A 24,046-nucleotide genomic window follows, 5' to 3' on the forward strand; every position below is an offset into this window, starting at 1 on the left:
TGACCATTTCCATGATCAACTTGCATGGATGTACAAGCAGAATCGCGCTCCCTATTATAACCTCCGACTGACTATTTGATGCCTCTGCTTGGTTTGTTTCCCCAGGGCGGAAATGACGCAGAAGAAATCGAGGATTTTAATGCCTCTGCAACTGTTCAGGAGTAACGCGACCTCCTTACTGTGCTGTTGTTATCTATCTCTCTTAACGAATCGCTTCCGACTTGCGTGGCCTCCGAAAGGTCCTATCGCGAGCAGCTTTGCCGGGTTTTGCAAAGGTCCTATTGAGTCAATCGATCTCACGCTCGGCCCCCTCCCCTTTTCGAACTGCTTTCAGGTTTTCCTACCAATATTGTCTTTCCCAGTAAGCCTTGTTTTCTCATCATATGGCTAAAGTATGATAGCCTCATTTAGTCATTTTGGCTTCTGATGAGATTTCAGGCTTGATTTGCTGTCAGAAGATGACTGACTATATGCCGTGCAGTCGGTTCCGACGAATGACAATGTTTTCTAGAGATGGCGGGGCATCGGAAGTGTTTTAACATTCCGTTTTGCTGGCGGTGCCCTGGGACTCTGTAACTTGCCCATGGGCTGCACAGGGTGACTCTTTTCCCAGGAGGCTCTGGAACGCATTCATTTGTTTTTCTGACTGTCCACCGTATCCTTAGAAAGTTTACCTTTCCGTAAAAGACAATAACATCCTTCTCTCAATTTTTCATCTCTAGTGGTAATAGGATTCTCGTATTCAGTCATACCGACGATCTATTTGTAATTATTTTTAAGCGTTCATTTCTGAGGAAAATGGTCCTTTCTCAAACCAACCACGTCCAATTGTTGATGACGTGTGTAAATCTATGCTCACATGTGGGGCCGACGTGACGCAATAGGAAGTTGTACGGAAGCGCCGCGCGGCCTTCACGTCCTGGAGGCCCGGGGTCTGGGAGGAGTTTGCTTTCAGGAGGAAGTTGGAAAAGCTGCGTCTGCCTGAAACGGAATGACCGCGGAGCGACCTGGTCCGTTGTTTGCTTCTGCTTTCTGGTGCGCAGCAGATCGGCCAGGTTTTATTCGTTTTTAAATGTCACGTGTAGCTTGAAAATCTCCACTCTGACATAAAATCCAGTGCGAAGCCTGTTTGCTCAGTACTAAGCCCCATCAAGAAGACAGGAGGGCCTGGAGTGCTCCGGTCCATGGGGTCACGAAGAGTCGGACACGACTAAACAACAACAACAAGCCCCATAAAGTTTGATCGGAGCTTGATAAGTGTAAGTGAAATCCCATTTAATTCCATACTGAGTAAGTACGTTTAGGTTCCTTCTACCTCCAGGGTACATTAACGGGAGTAATGGAGAAAACTATTTTTACTGCTATCATTCTGTTAAAATGGGAGCACTGTATAATCAACATCCATCACAGCAGTCTGAACACTAAATGTGACATAGATTGGAAGAAATTACCAAGACAAAAGACTCAATGTTGGGATGTCGTTAAGGCACTGGAAGGGAGCCAGGAAAAACAGTTGTTCCTAGGTTCCCCCAATGCAGTGCAATCCAATTCACCCAGGCTTATTTAGAAATAAATCTATGAGTTCCCAGATTAATGTGTATAGGATTGCAGCCTTTGAAAATGTGTTTGTCTTGTTTTCCCTCTTTGCCATTTTTGTCAATCCACAGTATGTACAATTGTGGCTTTGGTTGTTGTGTGTTCATGTAAATGTAGGGCTGCCAACCTGCACATAAAAAAAAAAAATTCTGCCACCAAAGGTAGACATGCTCTGTCTACAGGATATTTAGGGTAAGAACAGGTTCCCACTCATTTGGAAAGTGCCACTCAACAAACTGCTTCTGTGTACCTGCAAAATGACTTCTTTTGGGGAAGATAATTGCTTTGTATTTTTTTAAAGGACTGAAGTTCACTATTCATGGACAAAGGAGAGTCTTTGCTATTGGAAGCAAAGTTATTTAATTCCATATAATCACTCTGTGTTGTGGATTTAAGTAAAAACACAGCACTCCTCGTATTCCATGCTGAATGATGCATAAAATCTTATAGAAAGTCTTTAGAAAGGGTATTTGATAAATACCTCTTCCCCACCAAGCTGTGTAGTCTTATAGCATTTCATTAAAGCAATAAAGTATATGATAGCCCAGTAAAAGAAAAAGCTAATTTGAATTTCAAGAGTGTTATCTCCCTAATCAAGTTACTTCCACATGTATTTAATCTCCAGGTATCATAGCTATTCTGTTTTAGAATGATAAGAATTTTAGAGAGAACTAGATTGGGAATGCATCCACATTTACTATAATCACTGGCAAATGCATTGTTGCATACTTTATGTAACATAGTGCAATATTCTTTCATGTTTAGAGGTGGACAACTGGCACTTTAACAGTAATGCTGATCCCTTTCCTGGCTTCAAGGTTTAGCTCTTCATGTTTATAGAATTTATAATGTTTTTAGAATTTATAAGGAGCCTCATGACGCAGTGGTTAAACTGCTGTACTGCAGTCAAAACTCTGCTCACAGCCTGGGTTCAATCGCAGGTAGCCAGCTCAAGGTTGACTCAGCTGTTTATCCTTCTGAGGTTGGTAAAATGAGTACCCAGCTTGGTGTGGGGACAGTCTATAGCCTGCACAATTAACTTGTAGACTGCCCAGAGAGTGCTTTAAGTGCTATGGGGTGATACATAAGCAGCACACTTAGCTTTTATAAACTGAGAAATACCTGCTGACCCAAGATGCAGCTGCATCACAGATAGTGAGATTGTTTAACTCAAACCCTGTACAGTCTTCATCTACATATTTTTTACAGCTGAAATCAAATTGGCAGTTTGGGAGTGGTCCTTTTGTTCAAATTTGATTCTCCTGAGGAAAAGAAGGGAAACACTCTCATAAAATAAATCAGGGAAGAACACATCTCAGAGTCAAGCTAGATTTTATTTGAGATCCTCATCTTATGATCTGTTGAACCTTCTACTCCAGCTACTCATCCACTGATTCCCCCTTTCTTTCACTGTACATACCAGTTTGATGCCTTGGGAAATGAAAGGAATTAAGGTTTTCCCCTTTCTCACCAGTTATTTTGCACATAGTGTACTGCTGTACAAGTTGCACCTGGAAATGTCATTTTCCACAAGGTAACTGACGTTGCAGTTATATTTTGGTTCCTGAGGACTAGTGGCAGCCTGTGTGATGCACAGCAACGTGCTGGGTGGCAAAGAGAGAATTGGCTTCAATCTCTGTCTTCCATTTGCTGCTGCTAATGTAGACCTGTGAGAAATAAAGATGAGGGATGTTCGTCCAGTACCATTTTTACCCTGAGCTGGAGGAAAGTTTGAGGGTTGTAATACCACCTAACCACCATTTGAAGCAAGTATTACAAGCTCCTTGGTCTTGTATTCAGATGCTCTGATTATATGAGGCTCAGTGGCATTGGAAACTGGAAGGAAATGGCATTAATGTTAGAAGCACCTGGTGATTAATGTGTATGATACCTTAAGATCTGTTTTTGGGCCTTGCTGTGTGTTCCAGTGCTGTTAGAGATATAAGGGTGGGCAGTGCAGTAATTTTATATTGTGTTCGCACTTCCTGGGAGGATCCATCAGGTTCCCTTCATACTGCATTCATATGAGCATTTAAAAATTGAAGCATTTGATTTTATCTTACTATGCCTGAATTACTTAATTAGTTTGCTTAAATGCTGTGATGAATTTGGGAGTTGGGGTATAAAACATCCGCTTTTAGTATACTTTCTTTGGATTGTGTCTAGAAATGCAACAAATGTTATGAAGCATACTAAGTTTATTTAATATACTTTAAATATATGCCTTGTTTGAATATACAGTGGTGCCCTACTTGACGCTTAGCCCGCATGACGTCGAAACCGTTTTACAACGAGTTTCTTGCGATTGCTATTGGGATCGCGAAATGATGGTTCCAATGGGGTTTTTTCGCTTGATGTCGATTAGAAGCCTGCTTCGCAAATCGTTTGTTCGCTAGACGACGATTTTTCCAGTTCCGCAAAATGGCTTCCCTTCGTAAAATGGCTTCCCTCCCTTCTCAAAATGGCTGCTTTCTGGACCCCTGCTTCGGAAGACAGTTTTTTTAAACAACTGATTGGTGGTTCTCTATGGGCAATCTTCACTGGACGATGAGGTATTTCCCCATTGGAACACATTGACCAGTTTTCATTAACATGTAAGTGTGAAAATATCAACTTTTGGTTCACTTCATCTGGATGGTGTCCAGTAACAATATCTAGCAGGATTAGTCCCCAAGTAACTTTTTTGTTATTAGTATCTTTCTCTAATTATCCATAAGGTGCACACAGAAGTTATATTTGGTATGTCATAAAATACAGTGGTGCCTCACTTAACGATTACCTCATTAAACGACAAAACTGCTTGACTATGAGGTTTTTGCGATCGCAAAATGATGTTCTAATAGGAAAAATTCGCTTCACCATGATTGGTTCCTTCTTCAGGAACTGATTTTTTGCTAGACGACTATTTTCAAGCAGCTGATCGGTGCCTCTAAATTGGCTGCACGCTGTGCAAAATGGCTCCCCGCTATGCTTTAGGACGGATTCCTCGCTATACAGGCACCGGAAAATGGCCACCCTATAGAGGATCTTCACTTTACGTTGAGGTATTTAGCCCATTGGAACGCATTGAAGGGTTTTCAGTGCATTTCAATGGGTTTTTAAAATTCGCTTGACAGCGATTTCATTTAACAGCGATTTTGCTGGAACGGACTAACGTCGTCAAGCGAGGCACCACTGTAGACATTTTAAAAATTGAATTAATATAGAGGTCCTCAAACTATGGCCCGCAGGGCACATCCAACCCACCTTGTCTTTTTATCCGGCCCAGCGGTCAGTTGTTGGTGGTATAGTGGTTGCTTGCGCAAGAAGGAGAATTTCCTTCTTGTGCAACTCTTCCTCAGCCATTGGAGGAGGAAAGCTCACCGGATTATAATGCTGAAGTCATCCCATGCACTTTCCTCCTCCGACAGCTGCAGAGTGTCACACTCCTGCTGCTGCCTGTGAGGAGAAGGAAGGAAGAAGACAGAAGAGAAGTGAGAACAGTAGGTAAGTATGTTTAGGGGAGAAGAGGGGCCCTCCTCATCTTTCAAGGAATAAAATTAGGCCAGTTTTGGAAACTAGTAGAAGTGAATTTCTTTGTATTGAATTTGTAATTTAATATCTACTAGATTCTTTATAATACCATCCAAAATCAAACTTTTCTATAGAGCAAAAAAGGTAGTACATTCTTACTTTTTAAAGCCACTTTTGCCATTAAAATAAAATCCCATCTTCCATTTAATCACTTATTAACATTATAATCATTAATTTACAATAACTTTGCATTTAAGAAAAAAATTCACCCCATCAAGTAAAAAAGGACCTGGGTCATTAAAAAAAACTTGATCCATTCGTTCATATTTGTTTCAAACTATAGTCCGTCCCCCCAACAGTCTGAGGGACAGTGAACAGGGCCTCCTGTTTAAAAAGTTTGAGGACCCCTGAATAAATTTTTTCATAATCTACAGTCATTTGTTTTGTATATCTTTATTAATTAATCTAATAATTTTTCCTGTGACTCTAATGCAATGTATAAATAAAACTGTCTCCCTGAGATATTTTACTTTCATTGTTTTAGGTTATTAAGGCATTCTAACATGGATGCTTTTGCAAGCCATAGCTGCTACCTCCTTCAACAGCTTCATGACCAGCGCATTCAAGGACTCCTCTGTGATTGCATGTTGGTGGTCAAAAGTGTTTGTTTCAAAGCACATAAAAATGTGTTAGCTGCTTTCAGCCAGTATTTCAGGTATGTTGCTAAAATGCTTTAGTTGGAGCACTAATTAGGACCCCATTCTTTAGTGCACATGCTTGGAAGTCTCAGTTAAATCAGTGTACCTTAACTTCCCTATAAACTTGTTGATAATTCTGTCCCACAAGTCATATAAACAGGTTATGACTCCAGACAGGTGTTCTTTCTATACAATTTGGAGACATAGACTTATGTATGGGAGAAAGGTGCCTCTCAGTGCATGTTGATATGGACATTGGGTCTAGCCATGGACATGCTGTTCATACAAATCAAATAGAAATCTTGTTTTCACGTAATTCTTAAGAGATTTGTGGCATCCCTATACATTTCTATACATTTTGACCAAACTCCGGGAGGCAATGGAAGACAGGAGGGCCTGGTGTGCTCTGGTCCATTGGGTCACGAAGAGTCAGACACGACTTAATGACTGAACAATAACAACGATACATTTCTAAGATGGTTAAGTTGTGCAAGTGTTACTGCAGGTATGAACTGGCTCATGGGTAGCTGGATTAGCCTGATTTCACTGAGATTTCTGAAAGTAAAGTAAGGTAAAGTTTCCCCTTGATATTTAGTCCAGTTGTGTCCGACTCTAGGACACGGTGCTCATCCCATTTACAAGCCATAGAGCCAACGTTTGTCCGAAGACAGTTTCCATGGTCACGTGGCCAGCGCGACTATAGACACGGAACACCATTACCTTCCCACCGAGGTGGTACCTATTTATCTACTTGCATTTGCATGCTTTCAAACTGCTAGGTTGGCAGGAGCTGGGACAAGTGACGGGAGCTCACTCCATCGTGTGGATTTTATCTTACAACTGCTGGTCTTCTGACCCTGCAGCACAGAGGCTTCTGCGGTTTAACCTGCAGCGCCACCACGTCCCCTTTGAAAGTAAAGTACAACACCACAAAACACTTCAGAGCAAAAATAAAACTAACATAAATAATAAGTGGAAAGTTATACAGTAGTCAGTAAAATTCAATAAAATCAAAGCCTAAAAATGACTATCTAATTGTGAACTCATTCCAGCTAGATTGGGAGGATGGCTGAAGCGACTGTAGATTAGTACACAACTAATCTTTAGCTTGAGGAGGAAGAATCATAGAGGTTTAGACCTGGAAAAGATTCTAAGGATGATTAATTCCAACCCTCTGCTGAACAGTTACTGCATCTCTGACAGATGGACACCAATCTTTATTTTAAAACCTCCAGTGAAGCGGATTGTGCACCTTCCAGGGCAGTCCGTTCAGCCATTCAACAGCTCTTACCTTTAGGAAGTACTTTCTAATGTTTAGCCAAAGTCTCTTGCAATTTGAATCCATTTGTTGAGATTCTACCCCCTGGAGTAGCAAAACATAAAGTTTTTCACATTCTGTTTCTGTCCTTCAGATGTTGGAAAGTGGCTTTTATACTGCCTCTCCATCTTTTCTTCATCAAGCTAAGTATGCCAAATTCCCTGCTATGTTTCTCAGAGGGTTTGGTTTCTAAATCTTCTACCAACCTTTTTGCTGCCCTCTCAGTATGTTCCAGGTTGTCAATATCCTTAAACTGAGGTGCCCAGTGGAGGGAAATCTCATTGTGACAGAATGGAGTGATGCTGCTACTTCTCTTCATCTGGACACTGTGCTCCTGTTTATGTAGCCTAGGATTAGGGTGTTTTTGCAGTTGCATCATACTGTTCGCTCATATTAGCTTGTGGTTTACTAAGACCCATAGATCCTTTTCACACATACTACTGCCAAGCATAGTGTCACCTATTCTGTAATTCTGCATCTGTTTTTTCTGCCTAAATAAATAGTAGTTTGCATACTTCCTTGTTAAAACCTTTTGTTTCTTTTGGTCCAGTTCTCCAATCTGCTGTGGTCATCTTGAATCCTCATTTTCTCTTCTGATGAATTGGCTATCCCTCTCAGTATTTAAGTCTGGGTAGATGGAAATGTTCTGAAACAGTTTTTGTGTATTGACATTCCTCCTGAGGTCAGATTTTTGTCCATCTTTTGCGTAGAGATTGTCCTGCTTGTCCTATATAAGAGTGCAGAAAAGCACATTAAAAGAGATTACATTAGAAGAAGAACAGGTAAACAGCTCCCTGATGTTATGTACAACATTTTTGGGATCTGTAATTGTGTTGCCAGAGTAGATGTGAGGACAGAGCAGGCATCTTGGTTTATAGCATAGTTTAGTCCCCATCTCTGTCAGTGCTGTGTAGCCCATTTTGCTTGAGTTTGGGGTGGGGTTTCATTGTGGTGAGAACCGGTCAAGTTTCAGGCAAGGTCCTGACACTGACCAGGACTCCTTGGTTCCAGGCTCCTCAAACCCGGGGGAGAGGAGGATGGTCCTCTAGGCCAGAGAACCGGCATCTGAAGCAGCAGAGATGACAGAAGGGGGAAATGGGATTGCTGAAGGCAAAATGGACTTCACTAAAAAAAAAATCTTACATTAGAAGTGAGCCTCCCGCCCTGCCCCCCAAGCTTGAATCAGGAGAAGAAGGGGAAAGAAGAGAGAAAGGGAGAAGAGAGAGAAAATTACCTTGTCATGAAAGTAGAGCAATTTAAGATAAAAGCCTCGCTGCTGTGACTATCTGAAATATCAATATCAAATCCTATTTACTTCAAAGCATTGCATAGCCTTTAAATTTTTATTGTTGTGACTTGGTGACTGTGAGAACTGTCACTGTTAGGCATCCTTCAGTCTCGAGAGAACATGGTAACGTGCTCTGCATGGAGGACATGGAACAGCATCCAGTGTGGCTGAGAAGGCCAATTCGAGAGTGGCAATCCCTTTCCATGTTGTTTTGACACTGTATGCAAAGCTGGAGTGTCCTCTGCAGAGCACGAAGCCTGGGTAAAATAATATGGATGATAGGCTGTTACCCCAGCAGCAAATCCCCCCTCTCCATGTCGCTGGCATAGTCTAATGGAAAGGCAAGAGCCAATACAATTGGTTCCAACAATGTCGCAGGAGTTGCCAGAACGACACGAACTGCCTCCAGGACTTCGGCTCTGGATTTTGCCTCAAGGTTAACTCCTGAAGCCTTTTCCATCAGTGGATATAGCCACAAAGCAGTGGAGGTTTGAAATCGGAGTTTTCCTTCTCCTAGATGGGCTGCCTTCCAAGGCTGATGAGCCCCACCTACCCACGAACTGTCACTACAAGGATTGCAATAGAAGAAATTGACATCTTAGACTGAATGTATAAAGGAAATTGTTAATCAGCCATATTTTACAGCTGTGTATAAAGCTGAGTCATGCTGACTAGGCAGAAGGCTGATGTAATTATTTTGAGATCCCCTACGCTGAGATAATGTTACCTGATTGGTCATATGTACTATGTAGTGTCCATAGGAACACACATGTGTTACAGATAGTTGGAGAGTTGCTAGAGGACATGCTGTTGGAGTATTTTGTGAAGAGTTTACATATGTAATATAAGCTTTAAAGAAGAGGCTGTTGTCTCTTTTTTTTCTTCTCTGTGAGGACCTTGAAGGCTGGTTGTATCCCTGCTTTGCTCAGCGGACTCTAAAACAAATACTTAACAAGAACTTTCTACCCAGAGGGAAGCTCCACCCCACTCTTGGATCAGACATGTAAATAAGACTGAGAAAGGAAAGTAAGGTTATAACAACATGTGCTGACAGAAGACTTAAACAGCATTCTTTAGAGGAAAAGAAAACATCTGACAAAAAACGTAAACAGCACCCCTTATTTACTTAAGAAGGAAGAAAAAATAATCAATATGACAACAAAAGGTGGAAAAGAGAGAACTCAAAGAGGCTCACCAGCACAGGAACAATCTCAGTGGGATGTTGGGGAACTCATTTAAGGACTGGCAACAGAGTATTCAAGAGGTGTTATCAACAAGGCTACAGCAATTACAAGAAGGGATGGCTCAGCAATGTGTACAAATAATTTAGGGATGCAAATGACTGATATTAAAAATCAAATTACAGAAAAAAAACAAATAGCCAGAATAGATGGGACATCAAAAGCAAGCAAGATTAAATTACTCTGTTAAATCTACAAATGGAAAAAGCCAATGCCTTAGAATCTACCAGAACAAAAAGACACAGTGCAAGTGATTACTTCTTATTTGGCATCTCTCATGGAGATAAAAATCTCCCCAGAGAAATTCATGTTAAATTTATGAGAAAGATCTTTCGAAGTCTTAAGAAATATACAAGGCAAGGAACCTAATAGAAAAGACAAAGAAACTAAGATCTTGAAACATATTTTGTGGCAATTGACAGAAAAGGAAAGAATATGCAGAGTTGACATACTACTTGAAAACAAATTCAAATTATTTATAATGGTTGGTGCCTGAAGGTGACCTCTTTGAATTCTGGAAACAGATATATTACCGTATTTTTCCATGTATAAGACACTACTTTTTCCTAAAATTATTACACTAATAATTGAGGGGCATCTTAAACACAGAAGTAAGCTGAGGGGAGAACAAAATGGCCTGTACCTTGCCTCTGTAAATAGACTTCCTTCAATCAGAAGGCTTAGCTTCCTAAAGTCAGGAGACTTAGCTTCCTCTGATCATAAACGTTATGGAACTGACTTTAGCTGATGTTGAACAAACCAATTGTAACACACCTCGTTAGAGGTGGAGTCTGTAGGCTCAGAAGGAACAAGGACTCGTAATGTGAGAGTGTTCTGAGCCCAGAGGCTGAATAATTTTTGAGTTACAAAAATATGTGGGGGAGTATCTTTTAAATGGAAAAATATAGTAATTCAAAACTGAAGGCAAAAGATTTTATGAAAACAAAGGAGAAATAGCTGGACAAAAAAACAGATGAGAAATAAGAAGAGGAGAAATTAAGTACACTATCAGTATCAGAGGGAGAAAGAAGCTTGACTAGAGCAGAAGAGCAAGCGAGAAGGCCTAAAGGAAAGTGCACTATAGAAACAAGAGGATCCAGAAGGAGGAAAGAAAACCTCAACAATAAAAATGGACTAAATGAATAAAATGGTTAAAGACTAGGATATAATGGGTATAACATGGTAGAAGAGTAATATTTAAAAATCAGTGACTATTAAAGAAAATGCAGATAAGATGTTTTATGGATGATATATGATTTACTCATGATACACAATGTCAACAATTAAAAAAAATATATAAATGTTTTTAAATATTTATTTATTTATTGAATTTGTACCCGCCCATTTAGTCAACTGACTACTCTGGGCAGCTAACAACATATAAAATAAACAATTTAAAATATAGAACAAGTAATACATCAGTAGACAAGAACTCAAAATGAAAGAACAAAATAAATCAAGAAGTGGCTGGAGGGAAGGCTTGCCTAAATAGCCAGGTTTTCAGTTGGCCTTTGAAGATGCCCAGCGAAGGGGCCATACATATCTCAGAAGGGAGGCTATTCCAAAGGCAAGGAGCCATTGCCAAGAAGGCCCGGTTTCTTATTTTTTCCTTCCGGGCCTCCCTCGGCCTTAGGCTCCTCAGCCTCACGTCCTGGCTAGATCGAGTGATACGAGTAGATTTAGGTGGGAGAAGGCATTCCGTCAGATATCGAGGCCCTAAATCATTTAGGGCTTTGTACATAAGCATTAGAACTTTGAAATCAACGTAGAACCGAATGGGCAGGCAGTGTGAGGCAGCCAGAGTGGGGGAGATATGATGATGTTTCCTCACACCACTAAGAAGTATGGCTGCCGCATTCTGCACCATTTGGAGTTTCCGCATTGATCTCAAAGGTAGCCCCACGTAGAGAGCATTACAGTGGTCTAACCTTGAGATTACAAGCGCATGGACCAGAGTGGTGAGCGACCCCCCCTCTGGGCAATCCGCCACAGATGAAAATAGGCGGATCGGACCACGGATGCCACCTGGGATTCCATGGTAAGCGCCTGGTCCAGATGAATCCCCAAGCTGCGAATCTCATTCTTCACGGTGAGAGTCACACCCCCCCAAAAAGAGAGGGCGTTTCCCAAACTGCTGATGGTACGTCTGCCCACCCTCAGGACCTCCGTCTTGTCCGGGTTCAGCTTCAGTCCATTCTCCTGCATCCATTGCAGTACAGACCCCAGACAGCGCTGCAGGGACAGAACAGCATCCACTGTAGTTGGAAAAAAGATGTAGAGCTGTGTGTCATCAGCATATTGATGGCACGCTGCTCCACACCCCCGATGACCTCGCCCAGTGGCCACATATAGATGTTAGAGTATTGGGGAGATAGCCGAGCCGTGCGGAACCCCACAATTGAGGCTCCACGGGGCCGACTCAGTCTCCCCAAGCTGAACTCTCTTAGGACAATCTCCCAGGAAGGATCGGAGCCAGGCCAACGCCAAGCCACCAATTCCCAACTCAGAGATCCTCCTCAGGAGGATACCATGATCGACGGTATCAAAAGCAGCTGAGATATCGAGGAGGACCAACAGAGACGTTTTCCCCGTCAGCCTCCCTCAATAGGTCATCATACAGGGCGACCAATGCCGTTTCTGTACCATGGTGCGGCCTGAAGCCTGACTGGAACGAATCCAGGGCATTTGTTTCATCCAAGTGCGCCTGAAGCTGATTGGCCACCACCCTCTCTACCACTTTGCTAATGAAATAAACGTTGGCGACGGGCCTGTAATTGTGAATATTGTCCGCTGCCAGATTGAGTTTCTTTCTAATGGGCCTAATGAGCATCTCCTTGAGGGTGGGGGGAACCCTGCCCTCCCAGAAAGACTCATTAATTATCGCTGTGGCCCATTCAGTTGTTATAGGCCTGGCTGCTTTGATTAGCCAGGCTGGGCTAGGGTCAAGAGAGGAAGTGGTGGCCCGACAGCGAAATAGCGCCTTGTCCACAATGTCACAGGCTGAAAATGGTCAAAGCTCACCGGACAAGGTGGAGTGCTGGATATCTCTGCTCGATCCACTGTCACCAAAAAAGGAGAAAGTTCCTGCCGAATGGCCTCCACTTTAGATTTTTAAAATGCTGCAAATTGGTCAGGTGTGATACTAGAAGGAGGCCCTTCACCCCGACCAATTCCGAATAGGTTGCAGGCTATACAGAAAATTTCCGCCTGCTGATTGGAAGCCTCGCTTATCCGGTCAGCAAGGTGAGCTCGATTAGCAGCCCTTATCTTGGCCAGATAATGGTTAGTCGCAACCCTGACAGCTTCTCTATTATAATCCGTTGGTTTCTTTCTCCACTTTCTCTCTAGCCTTCTCCTAGTTTGCTTTATTACTCGTAGTTCCTGGCTAAACCAGGACGCTGGCTGAGCTCTGCATTGGATAGGGTGTTTAGGAGTGATCGTCTCGACAGCCCTAGTGGCGGCCGTAACCCAACCGTCCACCAGAACCTCGACAGGAGCACCAGCCAGATCAGCTGGAATCCCTCTCATGGTATCCTGGAATCCTATAGGATCCAGTAGCCGAGGGTGGACCATTACAATAGATCCATGCTCCCTCCGAAGTGGGAGGGCCACTGAGAGGTTACATTATATTAGGTGGTGATCTAACCATGACAAGGGAGCAGACACAAGGTCTGTCACCATCAGATCATGCTCACTCCAGTCGGAGGAAAAAACCAGGTCTAGCATATGACCACCCATGTGGGTGGGACCGTTAACATGTTGGGACATGTTCAAGGAAGCCATGGTTTCCAAGAACTCAAGAGCTGGACTGGAAATCTTTGCCTCAGCATGGAAGTTGAAGTCACCCAAGACCAAAAGTCTCAGGGACTCCAACAGTGCTGGAGACAAAGTCCGCCAGCTCTGTTAGGGAGATGGCTGGGTCACGGGGAGCACGGTAACACAGCAAAATCCCAGTACCATCCGTGGCAGCTATTGACACGTGGAGGGCCTCCAGACACAGCTTCACCACCACAGAGCACCTAGTAATCTCCAGAGTGTTTTATATACAATGGATACTCCCCCCGTCCCTCCAGTCTACCCTGGTGCTGGACCACATATTCGGGAGGACAAACAAGGGCCAGGGGTGGACCCCCTTCCCCACTAATCCATGTCTCGGTTATGCACGCCAGTCTGCATCCTCTTCCAGAATAAGATCATAAATAATCTGGAATTTTAGAGTGGAAGGCCGGCTGATCTGGCTACCTCGATCCTGACAGTTGGTCAAAGTCCCAGAACAGTATACAACTTTCAAGCATCTGCTCACTGTTCTTCTGACACGAGTAGGGGCCCTTCCAGCACCATATCTCCCTCTACCCGTAATCACCCGGATATGCAATGGCTCCTCGCTGGGAAGGGAAGCCTTCCATTCCATAAAATTAACAAAAATAGTTTAAAGTGCAGATAGTTCAAATAATAATTCAAAAAAGAAAAAATATTAACTAAATAGTGTGGAAAATATAAAACACAGGAAGATACACAGGAAGAGACTTATTATCCTTTTGATTCCTGGCTCTAGGCAGAGCACAGCTGACAAATAAAGCTCAAGGCAGACACAAGGAGCTCACGACTAGAGCTCGTGAACAGGAGAGCAAACAGAGTTTGCCACAGGAGTTCACTGGGGGAAGCCCCTAACAAAGTTTTTTTGGTTCCTTTGGGTATACATACAACTATATTTAAACTAACAAAACAAGAGGGACAGGTATCCTAAACAAACAGTTGAAAATTAAAAAAGAAGGGATTAGGAAGGGTAGAGACAACTCAGTTGTGGTTACCTGCAAAGCTTGTGCTATGTTTGTCTTTCCTCCTGAGTGTAAAATGATGTATACGTGTAGCAAGTGTAAACTTTTGGCATTGTTTGAAGAGAAAGTCAGACACATGGAGCAGCGAGTAGCCACACTCAAGGCTATAGGGGAAGATGAAGCTTAGATTGATAGAACTCTTGAGTAGCAGCAGCTGTCAGAGGGGGCACTGTTGATGGAAGAAAACCAAAACATTGTCATGGAGGAAAGTGTTGTAGAGGCTACAAACAGAGTGGAGGAACCACCATGGAAAAGAATCACAGGAGCGAAAGAAGAAGACACTCTTTCCTGGTGGAACTACAAAACTGCTTTCAGTTACTTGAAGAAGAGTCAGTCGGACTTCGTGCAGAGGAGACCCCACAGGAGGATATGAGTAGTGCTGAAGCACAGCAGAATATAGTCACTGAACCTACACCCTACAAAAAGAAGTGGAGGAGAGTAGCTGTAGTAGGGGACTCCCTACTATGTGAAATTGAGACTGAAATATGTCAGAAGGATCCATGGACTTGCCAGGTATGCTGTCTCCCTGAAGGACGAATAAGGGATGTGATGGAAGGAGTGCCATCACTCATAAAACCTACAGATACATATCGCTGTCTTCTTGTCCATGTGGGAAGAAACGACACAGCCAAGAGGAGCTACCAAGAAATCATGTCTGACTTTGAAGCTCTGGGAAGGAAACTCAAGGACTTTGGGGCCCAGATAGTTTTTTTTCTAGCCGCTCAGAGTGGTATAGATGTATCAGATGGGCGGGATATAAATCAAATAAATAAATAAATAAATAAATAAATTTTTCATCCATCTCCTCAGAAGAGGAATCAAAAGGGGAAGGAAGATCCTCTGTCTACAAAGGTAGTGTCAACGAGGGAGATTTGGTTTTTGGGACCACAGGCCAAGCTTCCTGGAAGGACTGCTAGCAAGAGACGGTTTGCATCTAACAAGGACTGGGAAGGATGTGTTTGGCCACAGCATGAAGAACTTCATCAGTAGGGCTTTAAACTGAATTGGAAGTGGGAGGGAAATGCAAGCACAGAGTTAAGGATAGATGAAGCCTTACACACAATAGGAGGAATAGACCAAACTGATCAAAAGGGCAACAGTAATAACATTAACAATAATAGTAATAGTCATAAACAATAATCGTAATCATATTCATAAGCATGTACAAGGACAAACAGGCCACAAATCACAGAACCTCTGGTGTCTGTATACAAATGTATATAAATGCCAGGAGTATGGGAAAGAAACAAGAACTGGAAATTTTAATTCAGGAGGGTAACTATGACTTGATAGGAATAACAGAAACTTGATGAGATGACTCTTATGACTGGTATACAGCAATTGAGGAATATAAAATAATCAAAAAGAACAGAGAGAATAAAAAGGGAGGTGGAGTGGCGGTATATGTCAAAAATATGCATTTTTGTACAGGAATACAGGAGGAGGAGATTAGCTGTTCAATCAAGAGTATCTGGATCAATCTAGTTGGGGCAAAAAAAGGAACTTGGTAGTTGGAGTCTACTACCAACCACCCAATCAAAGAGAGGAAGTGGATGAAACTTTAGGAAAACAAATTGCAGGATTTTCAAAGAGACACAATGTAGTAGTGATGGGAGATTTCATTTATCCAGATATATGTTGGGAGGCAAATTCTGCCAAGTATGGCCCTTCCAAGAAATTCCTGGCCTATGTTGTTGATAATTTTCTCCTACAAAAAGTGGAGAAAGAACCTAGAGTATTTGCTGTCCTTGATTCTGATCAACAGAGATGACTTGGTGTGGGAAGTGGCAGTAATTCCACTTTCTGTGTGAGATTGACCCTGTCCTTCTAGAATTCTTGATGTCAAAGGAAACAAAAGCAGAATGTAGCCACACACTTCTGCTGGATTTTTAAAAAGCCAATTTTAATAATCTCAGAAGTAAGGTCCCATGGCAGGAGATCCTAACAAGAAAAAGAGTCCAGTACTTCTGTGTTTTGAAATAGGATTTCATGTCCAAGACAAAGAAAAGGAAGAGGGGCTCAATTCCTATTTTAGTTCAGTCTTTTCCCACAAGACAGACTATGAACTTTCAAACAAAGTGGAAGTGGGGGGCGGGACAAGATTGTAGCTGGAGATTGATAAATAGTCAAGGAATACCCTACCACCTTGAACGAGTTCAAATCTCCAGGGCCGGATTAACTGCATCTGAGAGTACTGAAGGAACTGGCTGAAGAACTCTCAGAACCACTATCCATTATTTTCTTGAAATCATGGGAATCGGGGGAGGTGCCAGAGGATTGGAGGAGGGCCAATGTTGTCCCTATCCCCAAAAAGGCAAAAAAGAGGAACCTGGGAACTACAAGGCAGTCAGCCTGACATCAATCCCAGGCCAAATTCTGGAACAGTTCATAGTCATTGTGCAAACACCTAGAAATCAATGCAGCAATAACTAGAAGTCAACATGGATTTGTTAAGAACAAATCCTGCCAAACTACTCTGATCTCATTTTTTGGTTAGGTCACCTCCCTGATAGGCAGGGGGAATGCTGTGGACGTAGTATATCTTGACTTCAGCAAAGCTTTTGACAAAGTGCCTCATAATCTCCTGATTAGCAAGCTAACTAGGTGTGGGCTGGATAGATCGAGTGTCAGGTGGATACACAATTGGCTACAGAATTGTACTCGGAGGGTGATGACTAATGGGTCCTTTCTAACTGGGAGGAGGTAACAAGTGGGGTACCCCAAGGCTGAGTCCTGGTGCTCTTCAATATTTTAATTAATGACTTGAATGAGGGAGTAGAGGGAATGCTTGTCAAATTTGCTGATGATACAAAATTGGGCAGAACAGCTAATACCCTAGAAGACAGAAACAAAATTGAAAATAGCCTTCTTAAGATGGAGCACTGGGCTGATAGCAACAGAATGAAATTCAACAGGGAGAAGTGTAAAGTACCAATTGCACAGTTACAAGATAGGGGCTACCTGGCTCAGCAAAACTACAAGCAAGAAGGATCTTGAAATTGTGATAGATCACAAGCTAAATATGAACCAAGAGTGTGATGTGGCTACAAAAAAGGCAAATGCTATTTTAGGCTGCATTAATAGAAGTATAGTTTCCAAATCCCGCGTGATGCTAATTCCCCTCTATTTAGCACTGGTTAGGCTTCACCTTGAGGATTGTGTCCACTTCTGGACACCGCACTTCAAGAAGGATGCTAACAAATTGGAACAAGGATGATCGGGGGGCTGGAAACCAAGCCTTATGAGGAAAGGCTGAAAGAATTGGGCATGTTTAGCCTTGAGAAAAGAAGACTGAGTGGTGATATGATAGCACTTTTCAGATATTTGAAATGCTATGCTATCATACCAAGGAGGGGCATGTGTGTGAGCGCGACACGCACCTCCACAAGTGCAACATGCCCACCCCGAGCGCGACATGCCCCTCCATGAACATAACCCCCCTGAGAGTGCAACATGCCCACTGTACGTGCGTGCGAGGGGCAGAGATCCGTCTCTGCGGCCCGGTTCCAGGAAGCCCACAGACCCCTGCCTCTGACTATTGGTTCTGGGGGACTTCAATATTCACATGGAGGCCGAGGTTTCCAGTCCAGCTCAAGAGTTCCTGGAAACCATGGCTTCCTTGGACTTCACCCAACAAGTTAGTGGTCCTAGCCACGTGGGCAGCCATATGTTGGATCTGGTCTTTGCTGGCAAGCAGAGAGAGTGTGCTCCGATGGTGGCCGACTTGATATCAGCCCCCTTGTCATGGTTGGATCACCACCTTATTAAATGCAGTCTCACAGTGGCAGTTCCCTCCTGCGGGGAGCTTGGGCCCATTAAGATGCTCTGCCCCCACAGGTTACTGGATCCTATTGGATTCCAAGATATGTGGGGATTCCGGCTGACTTGGTTGGTGTTCCTGTCAGTGCTCTGGTGGGTGGCTGGTATACTGCTGCCACCAGGGCGGTTGACACAATCACACCTAAACACCCTTTCCGCCATCGAGCCCAGCTAGCCCCCTGGTTTCACCAGCAGCTGAGGGCCATGAAGTGTAATTGGAGAAGGCTAGAGAGCATTAACGGAAATTAATTTAAAAGCCACCAGGATCACGTTTAACCTTTACCTTCCTAGGGTAAAGGTTGCTAGAAGATCATTCTTCACTGTCTGGATAAGCGAAGCTCTCAACAAGCAGGCAGAACTTGATCACAGTGATAGGCCTCCCACTAGTATTTCCTGTGATCAGTTTGCGGCATTTTAAAAATCTAAAGTGGAGACCATCTGCTGGGACTTTGATCCCTTTTTACAGACTTTAGATCAAGTTGAGATATCCAGTGCATGGTCTTGTCTGAAGAGGTTAACCTGCTTTCAATATGTGACGTCCAATTGGACTGGGTGCTTGCGCGCTGTCATGCCACCACCTCCTCCTTAAACCTTTGCCTAACTTTGCTCATCAAAGCAGCCAAGCCAGTAACAACAGAATGGGCCACGGCAATAATGGGTCTTTCGAGGAGGGCATGGTTTCTCCTGCTCTCAAGGAGACATTCAGTAGGCCCATTCGAAAGAAACCTAATTTGGCGGCAGATGAAATTGGTAATTATAGGCCTGTCACCAGTGTTTCCTTCTTAACTAAAGTGGTCTAGAGGGTGGTGGCTGATCAGCTTCAGGCACTCCTGGAGGAAACTGACGCCCTTGATCCGTTCCAGGCCATGGCATGATATAGAAATAGCATTGGTCGTTCTACAGGATGACCTCCAAAGGGAGGTTGACAGGGGCAATATGTCCTTGTTGGTCGTCCTCGGTATCTCAGCAGCCTTTGATACCATCAACCATGGTATCCTCCTGGGGTGTGTCTCCGAGCTGGGGATCAGTGACTTCACTTTGGCATGGCTCCGTTCCTTCTTGGGGGACTGTCCCCAGAGAGTGCAGCTTGGTGAGATGACTTCCACCCCATGGATCCTCAAATTGTGGGGTTCTGCAGGGGTTGATCATCTTGCCAATACTATTTAATATCTATAGGAGGCCGCTGGGCAAGGTCAGCTGAAGTTGTGAGGCTCGGTGTCATCAGTACACTGATGCTCTACCTCTCCTTTTCTCCAACTGCAGTGGATGCTGTTCCAACACTTGAATGCTGCTTGCAGCCTGTTCTGGGGTGGATGAGGGCAAATGGAGTGAGGTTGAATCCAGACAAGATGGAAATATTGCACATGTCCCTATCTAGATGTGGGGGCACTCACGACTTTGATTCATGCACTCATAATCTCAAGAATAGACTACTGCATTGCTCTCTACATGAGGCTACCCTTGAGGTTGTTGCAGAGACTACAACTAGTTCAGCAGCCAGATTAATAACTTGGGTGAAGAAATTTCAGCACATCTCCCCCATTCTGGCTGCTTTCACTGGCTACCAGTTCATTTACGCATCATCTTCAAAGTTATGATGATAACATTCAAAGCCCTCAATGGTTTAGGACCTCGGTACCTTGCAGAACACCTGCTCCCAGCCATATCTGTCTGTAATAGGGCGGTTCAGGGCCTTGACACTGAAGGAGGCCTTCTTGGCGGTCACCACCCACTTGTGGAACAATCTGCCCGTGGACATACACCTGGCACCCTCGTTGGACGGGTTTAAACGAGCATTGAAAATTTGGCTCTTCTGTCAGGCTTTCCCTGAGCATTAAGTTGCTGATATCTCTGCTTCCCTTTTATTAGCCTTTCTATCATCTTCATACCCATCTGTTTTAATTTATCATACTACTTATTGTATCAGTTGAATGCTTGTATTATTTTATTCTCATTGTATTTTAATATTGTGTACTTTGTCTTGTTGTCGTTAGCTGCCCAGAGTGGCATGCCTGCCAGATGGTGCGGGGTATAAATCTAATAAATAAATAGGCCCCTTCCAACTTCACTTTTCTACAATTCTATTATTATGTTTGGTGGATAATTGTATAGGAAATAATTTCATAATTAGACTCAAAAAATAGTCTGGAAAACATGGATTAAAGAAGAATGTGAAGGTCTAATCAGGGAATAGATGAATTAGTAACTAGAGAAATACTGGAAATTTTGCTGTTTTTCTTTCTATCTTTTTAGTGTAATTGTACAAGTTGATGTAAACGTAATAGCTCATTCTCTGGAATTTTACCCTTTCCCAATCCATACCTACCCTCTACCCCTAAATTCCCTTCCACATAATCCTACCCCAATTGAAAAGAATAAAAAATCCAAAATAAAAAAATGCTTTTGAAAAAAAAAACACAACCTACAAACAGTATTCAGTCCCACCAAAAAATACAACAAATGTTTCAGTCAGCAGATGATAAAAGAGACCTCCTTACCACTGCAGGAGTATATCGGATACCTTGTGGTTATGGCCAGGTATATATTCGGACCACAAAATGCAGCATCCACACCAGAATAAAAAAGCATGAAAGACATTGTAGATAGACTAAAACTGGAAAAATCGGCAGTATCTGAACATCCCTGAAACAAGCTGGTCGTGAAATCCTATTTCAAAATACAGACGTACTGGACAACACCAACAATCATTATGTTAGACTAAACAGGAAAATCCATTGAAATCCACAAACATCAGCACAACTTCAAAAAAGAAGAAGAAGAAAGTCTAAAACTCAACAAAGCCTGGATCCCAGCACTGAAAAATACAGTCTGTGAAAAGGTCAATGAACTCTACCCAGCTACAAGGAGTGGTGATCTCACACAAAAGACTAGCTAACAACACTTCTCAATCACAGTGACAGATCACCTCCCCTCTTGTCACATCAATACACCCATAACAAAAACACACCCTGATCACCCAATCTCCTGAAAAGGACAAAAAGCTGACCCCACAGCTACAAATACTGAACTATCCCACACACTGCACCAGAACACAGTTCTAACTCCTCTCCTCTGAAGATGCCAGCCACAGAGACTGGTGATACGTTAGGAAGAAAAACCTCCAGAAAACGGCCAAATAGCCCAAAAAACCTACAACAACCATTTTAGAAAAATAGTTTGTGCTTGAGAGCTTGTTTGTAAGCAAGTATACCGTGCCACCAAGCAGGGATCAATTATTCTTGTCAAGGATAGGTTGTAGAAGTGGGTGAGTAGTCTGAGTTAGGGTGACAACTAGTGGTAGTCAGTTGCTTTCTCTCCTGGTCTGCCTCACAGGATTTCTTTATTATTTATTTATTTAGGGCCTTTTTCCTTAAAAGTACCCACATCAACTTACATCATTGAAAGTACAATACAGTGGTGCCTTGCATTGCGACGTTAATTTGTTCCAGCGAAATCGCTATTGAACGAAAACGTCGCAATGCAAAATAAAAAAGCACATAGAAACGCATTAAAACGTGATTAATGCATTCCTAGGGGCTTCAAACTCACCATTCAACAAAGATCCTCCATAGTGTGGCAATTTTCGCTGCCTGTTAAGCGAGGAATCCGTCCCAGAAAACAGCGGGCGGCCATGTTTTTTCCCGGTGGCCATTTTGAAACCGCTGATCAGCTGTGTGAAAATGGTCACTTTGCGATGATCGGTCATCGCAAAGCGAAAATACCCCATAGGGAACATCGTAAAGCGATCACAAAAGCAATCGCAAAAGTGTGTTGCAAAGAGATTTCGTTGCTAAACAGAGAGCTTGCTAAGTGAGGCACCACTGTATTTAAAAGCTAAAAACAATTTCTCTTGCCTGGTTAATGTGTTCTTTAACCATATTGGATGGCTGTTGTAGCCTTTGTAGATTGAATTTAGATTTTGTGAGTCCGAGCAGATGCAATTATATCTAACAACTTTGGCTGTAGAGTGTAGCCAGTTGTTTTTGTAGTGTACTCAGGATGGAACCTGGAGGCCTGCAAGTATATATTATAAGTAGATACATATAAATCTAATAAATAAATAAATAAATAGTACAGGGGTCCCCAACCCTCAGTCCATGGCCTTGGTAGGACCAGGCTGTGGAGACAGATCTCCTGACTCACGCATGCCCCCATCCACGTATGCAAGGATTCATGCCTGCCCCTACCCATTCACAGGTGCACGCCTCCCCATGCATGGAAGCATGCAAGCCCACAGACACATGGACGCACACATGCAACCCCCCGCATGCATGGACTTATGCACCTCCCCCGCAAGCACGCACAGACACCCCACACACACACTAAACTGCTCCATGGTGTCAAAAAGGTTGGGGACCACTGCCCTAGTAAATCCAAAACAGGCATGTCCATCATAACAATTATATTTAAACTGCCCATCTGTTTTATTTAGTTTAAATTTATGTTTGTTCATCTTCCTTCAGTACATTATTGTGCCAAGATGAAAACAACGAAGAATCTTGTGGCAATTTAACTTTTTAAAAATTTATTGATAAAAAGGAAAATTACAAATAACAGAAATAAAACAAAAATACAAACTCAGTAGTAACTATTTACAATACACAACAAACATTTCCCACCTGTGCCACATTCACCCTTGGGACTTGGTGACCAGTAATATCAATTTGTACCGCTTTTCACCCCATTCCTCTCCAAAAATACATTGATTCTTCTGCTAGCATACAGCCTTTACCCTTCAAAAATACATATTTCAAGTATAAATCCTATACATCTTTGAAATCATTAGATTGCTATTCCTCTTCTTATTTTCATTTCACATGTTAACATTAATTGCTAAACTCCACATTTCTTTATACCAATCTTCAAGATCAATTTGTCACTTTTCCCATTCTTTGCAAATATTAATCTTGCTACTGTAATCATTATAACAGCTAACTCTTTCTTATCTTTTTAAAAGTGATCATTCTTAATTATGCTCAGAAGGGCAATAATTGGTGATATTTGAATATCACATCCAATAATTTTCCTAATTTCCTTAAAAACCAGTGCCCATTCTTTTTTTCTATTTCACATGTCCACCACAAATGCATATAAGTCCCCTTTTCTGTTTTGCATCTCCGGCATTGAGATGGTATATTTTTATATATTATATGCAATCTTACTGGAGTTAAATATCATCTCCATGCTACCTTATAACAATTTTCTTTTATTTATTTATTTATTTTATTTTATTTATACCCCGCCTATCTGGTCAGTGAGGACCACTCTAGGCGGCTTATATACATATTATATACCCTTATATACATATTATTCATTATTCTTTGTGACCATATCTTATTCCAATCTTCTCCTTTAATCTCTTCCTTAAAATCCTCCTGCTACTGGTTTTTCATTGTTGCTTGATTGAGTCCTGAATGTACTAAAATTTTATGAATTATGCTAATTATTCCCTTTCTTTTACTTCTTTTTGATCTTGTCTTTGTTCAAACATCTCCTCAAATTTTGTCAATTTTCTAGTCTCTCCTTTTCTTATCTACTCTCTAGTCCAACTTTCCATTAGGAATATATTAAACCAAGACATTCCCTCTTCCTCCCCCAAAATTTCCTTTCTAGTATTTTTATCTTTTTCATTCAATTCTTTATTGGGTTTAACCCTTTCTCTATTAATACTTCTTTAAGTTTATTTTTAAGAGTTTTGGGAAAGCTCTGAACCTCCACTACTTGTAATAAGGGTG

The 24,046-nt window shown here is 42.3% G+C and overlaps 1 protein-coding gene and 1 long non-coding RNA gene across 19 annotated transcripts in view; one reads left to right on the top strand and one right to left on the bottom strand.

The window, feature by feature from the left end:
* Nucleotides 1–145: 145 nt before the first annotated feature.
* Nucleotides 146–24,046, top strand: part of ZBTB49 (zinc finger and BTB domain containing 49) — a 60,153-nt gene continuing 36,252 nt past the window's right edge. For 3 of the 18 annotated variants that reach the window (XR_013545559.1, XR_013545560.1, XM_078394085.1), the window contains exons 1-3: nucleotides 906–1,035; nucleotides 3,838–4,190; nucleotides 5,654–5,824. Coding sequence is in view for 11 of the 18 variants with exons in the window: in XM_078394085.1 (XP_078250211.1) it covers nucleotides 4,189–4,190; nucleotides 5,654–5,824 (173 nt within the window). In the remaining 7 variants the exon portion in view is untranslated. Of the gene's footprint in view, nucleotides 1,260–3,837; nucleotides 4,191–5,653; nucleotides 5,825–24,046 lie in introns of all 18 variants that reach the window. The other 15 variants (XM_073001022.2, XM_078394083.1, XM_073001024.2 and 12 more) reach the window with 14 other exon arrangements.
* Nucleotides 7,656–24,046, bottom strand: part of LOC144589453 (uncharacterized) — a 57,522-nt gene continuing 41,131 nt past the window's right edge. Inside the window, exon 3 of the long non-coding RNA XR_013545563.1 lies at nucleotides 7,656–7,852. This is a non-coding gene — a long non-coding RNA (uncharacterized LOC144589453). The remainder of the gene's footprint in view (nucleotides 7,853–24,046) is intronic.

The sequence above is a fragment of the Pogona vitticeps genome, chromosome 5 (genome assembly GCF_051106095.1).
Source record: "Pogona vitticeps strain Pit_001003342236 chromosome 5, PviZW2.1, whole genome shotgun sequence".
Classification (NCBI taxonomy): Eukaryota; Metazoa; Chordata; class Lepidosauria; order Squamata; family Agamidae; genus Pogona; species Pogona vitticeps.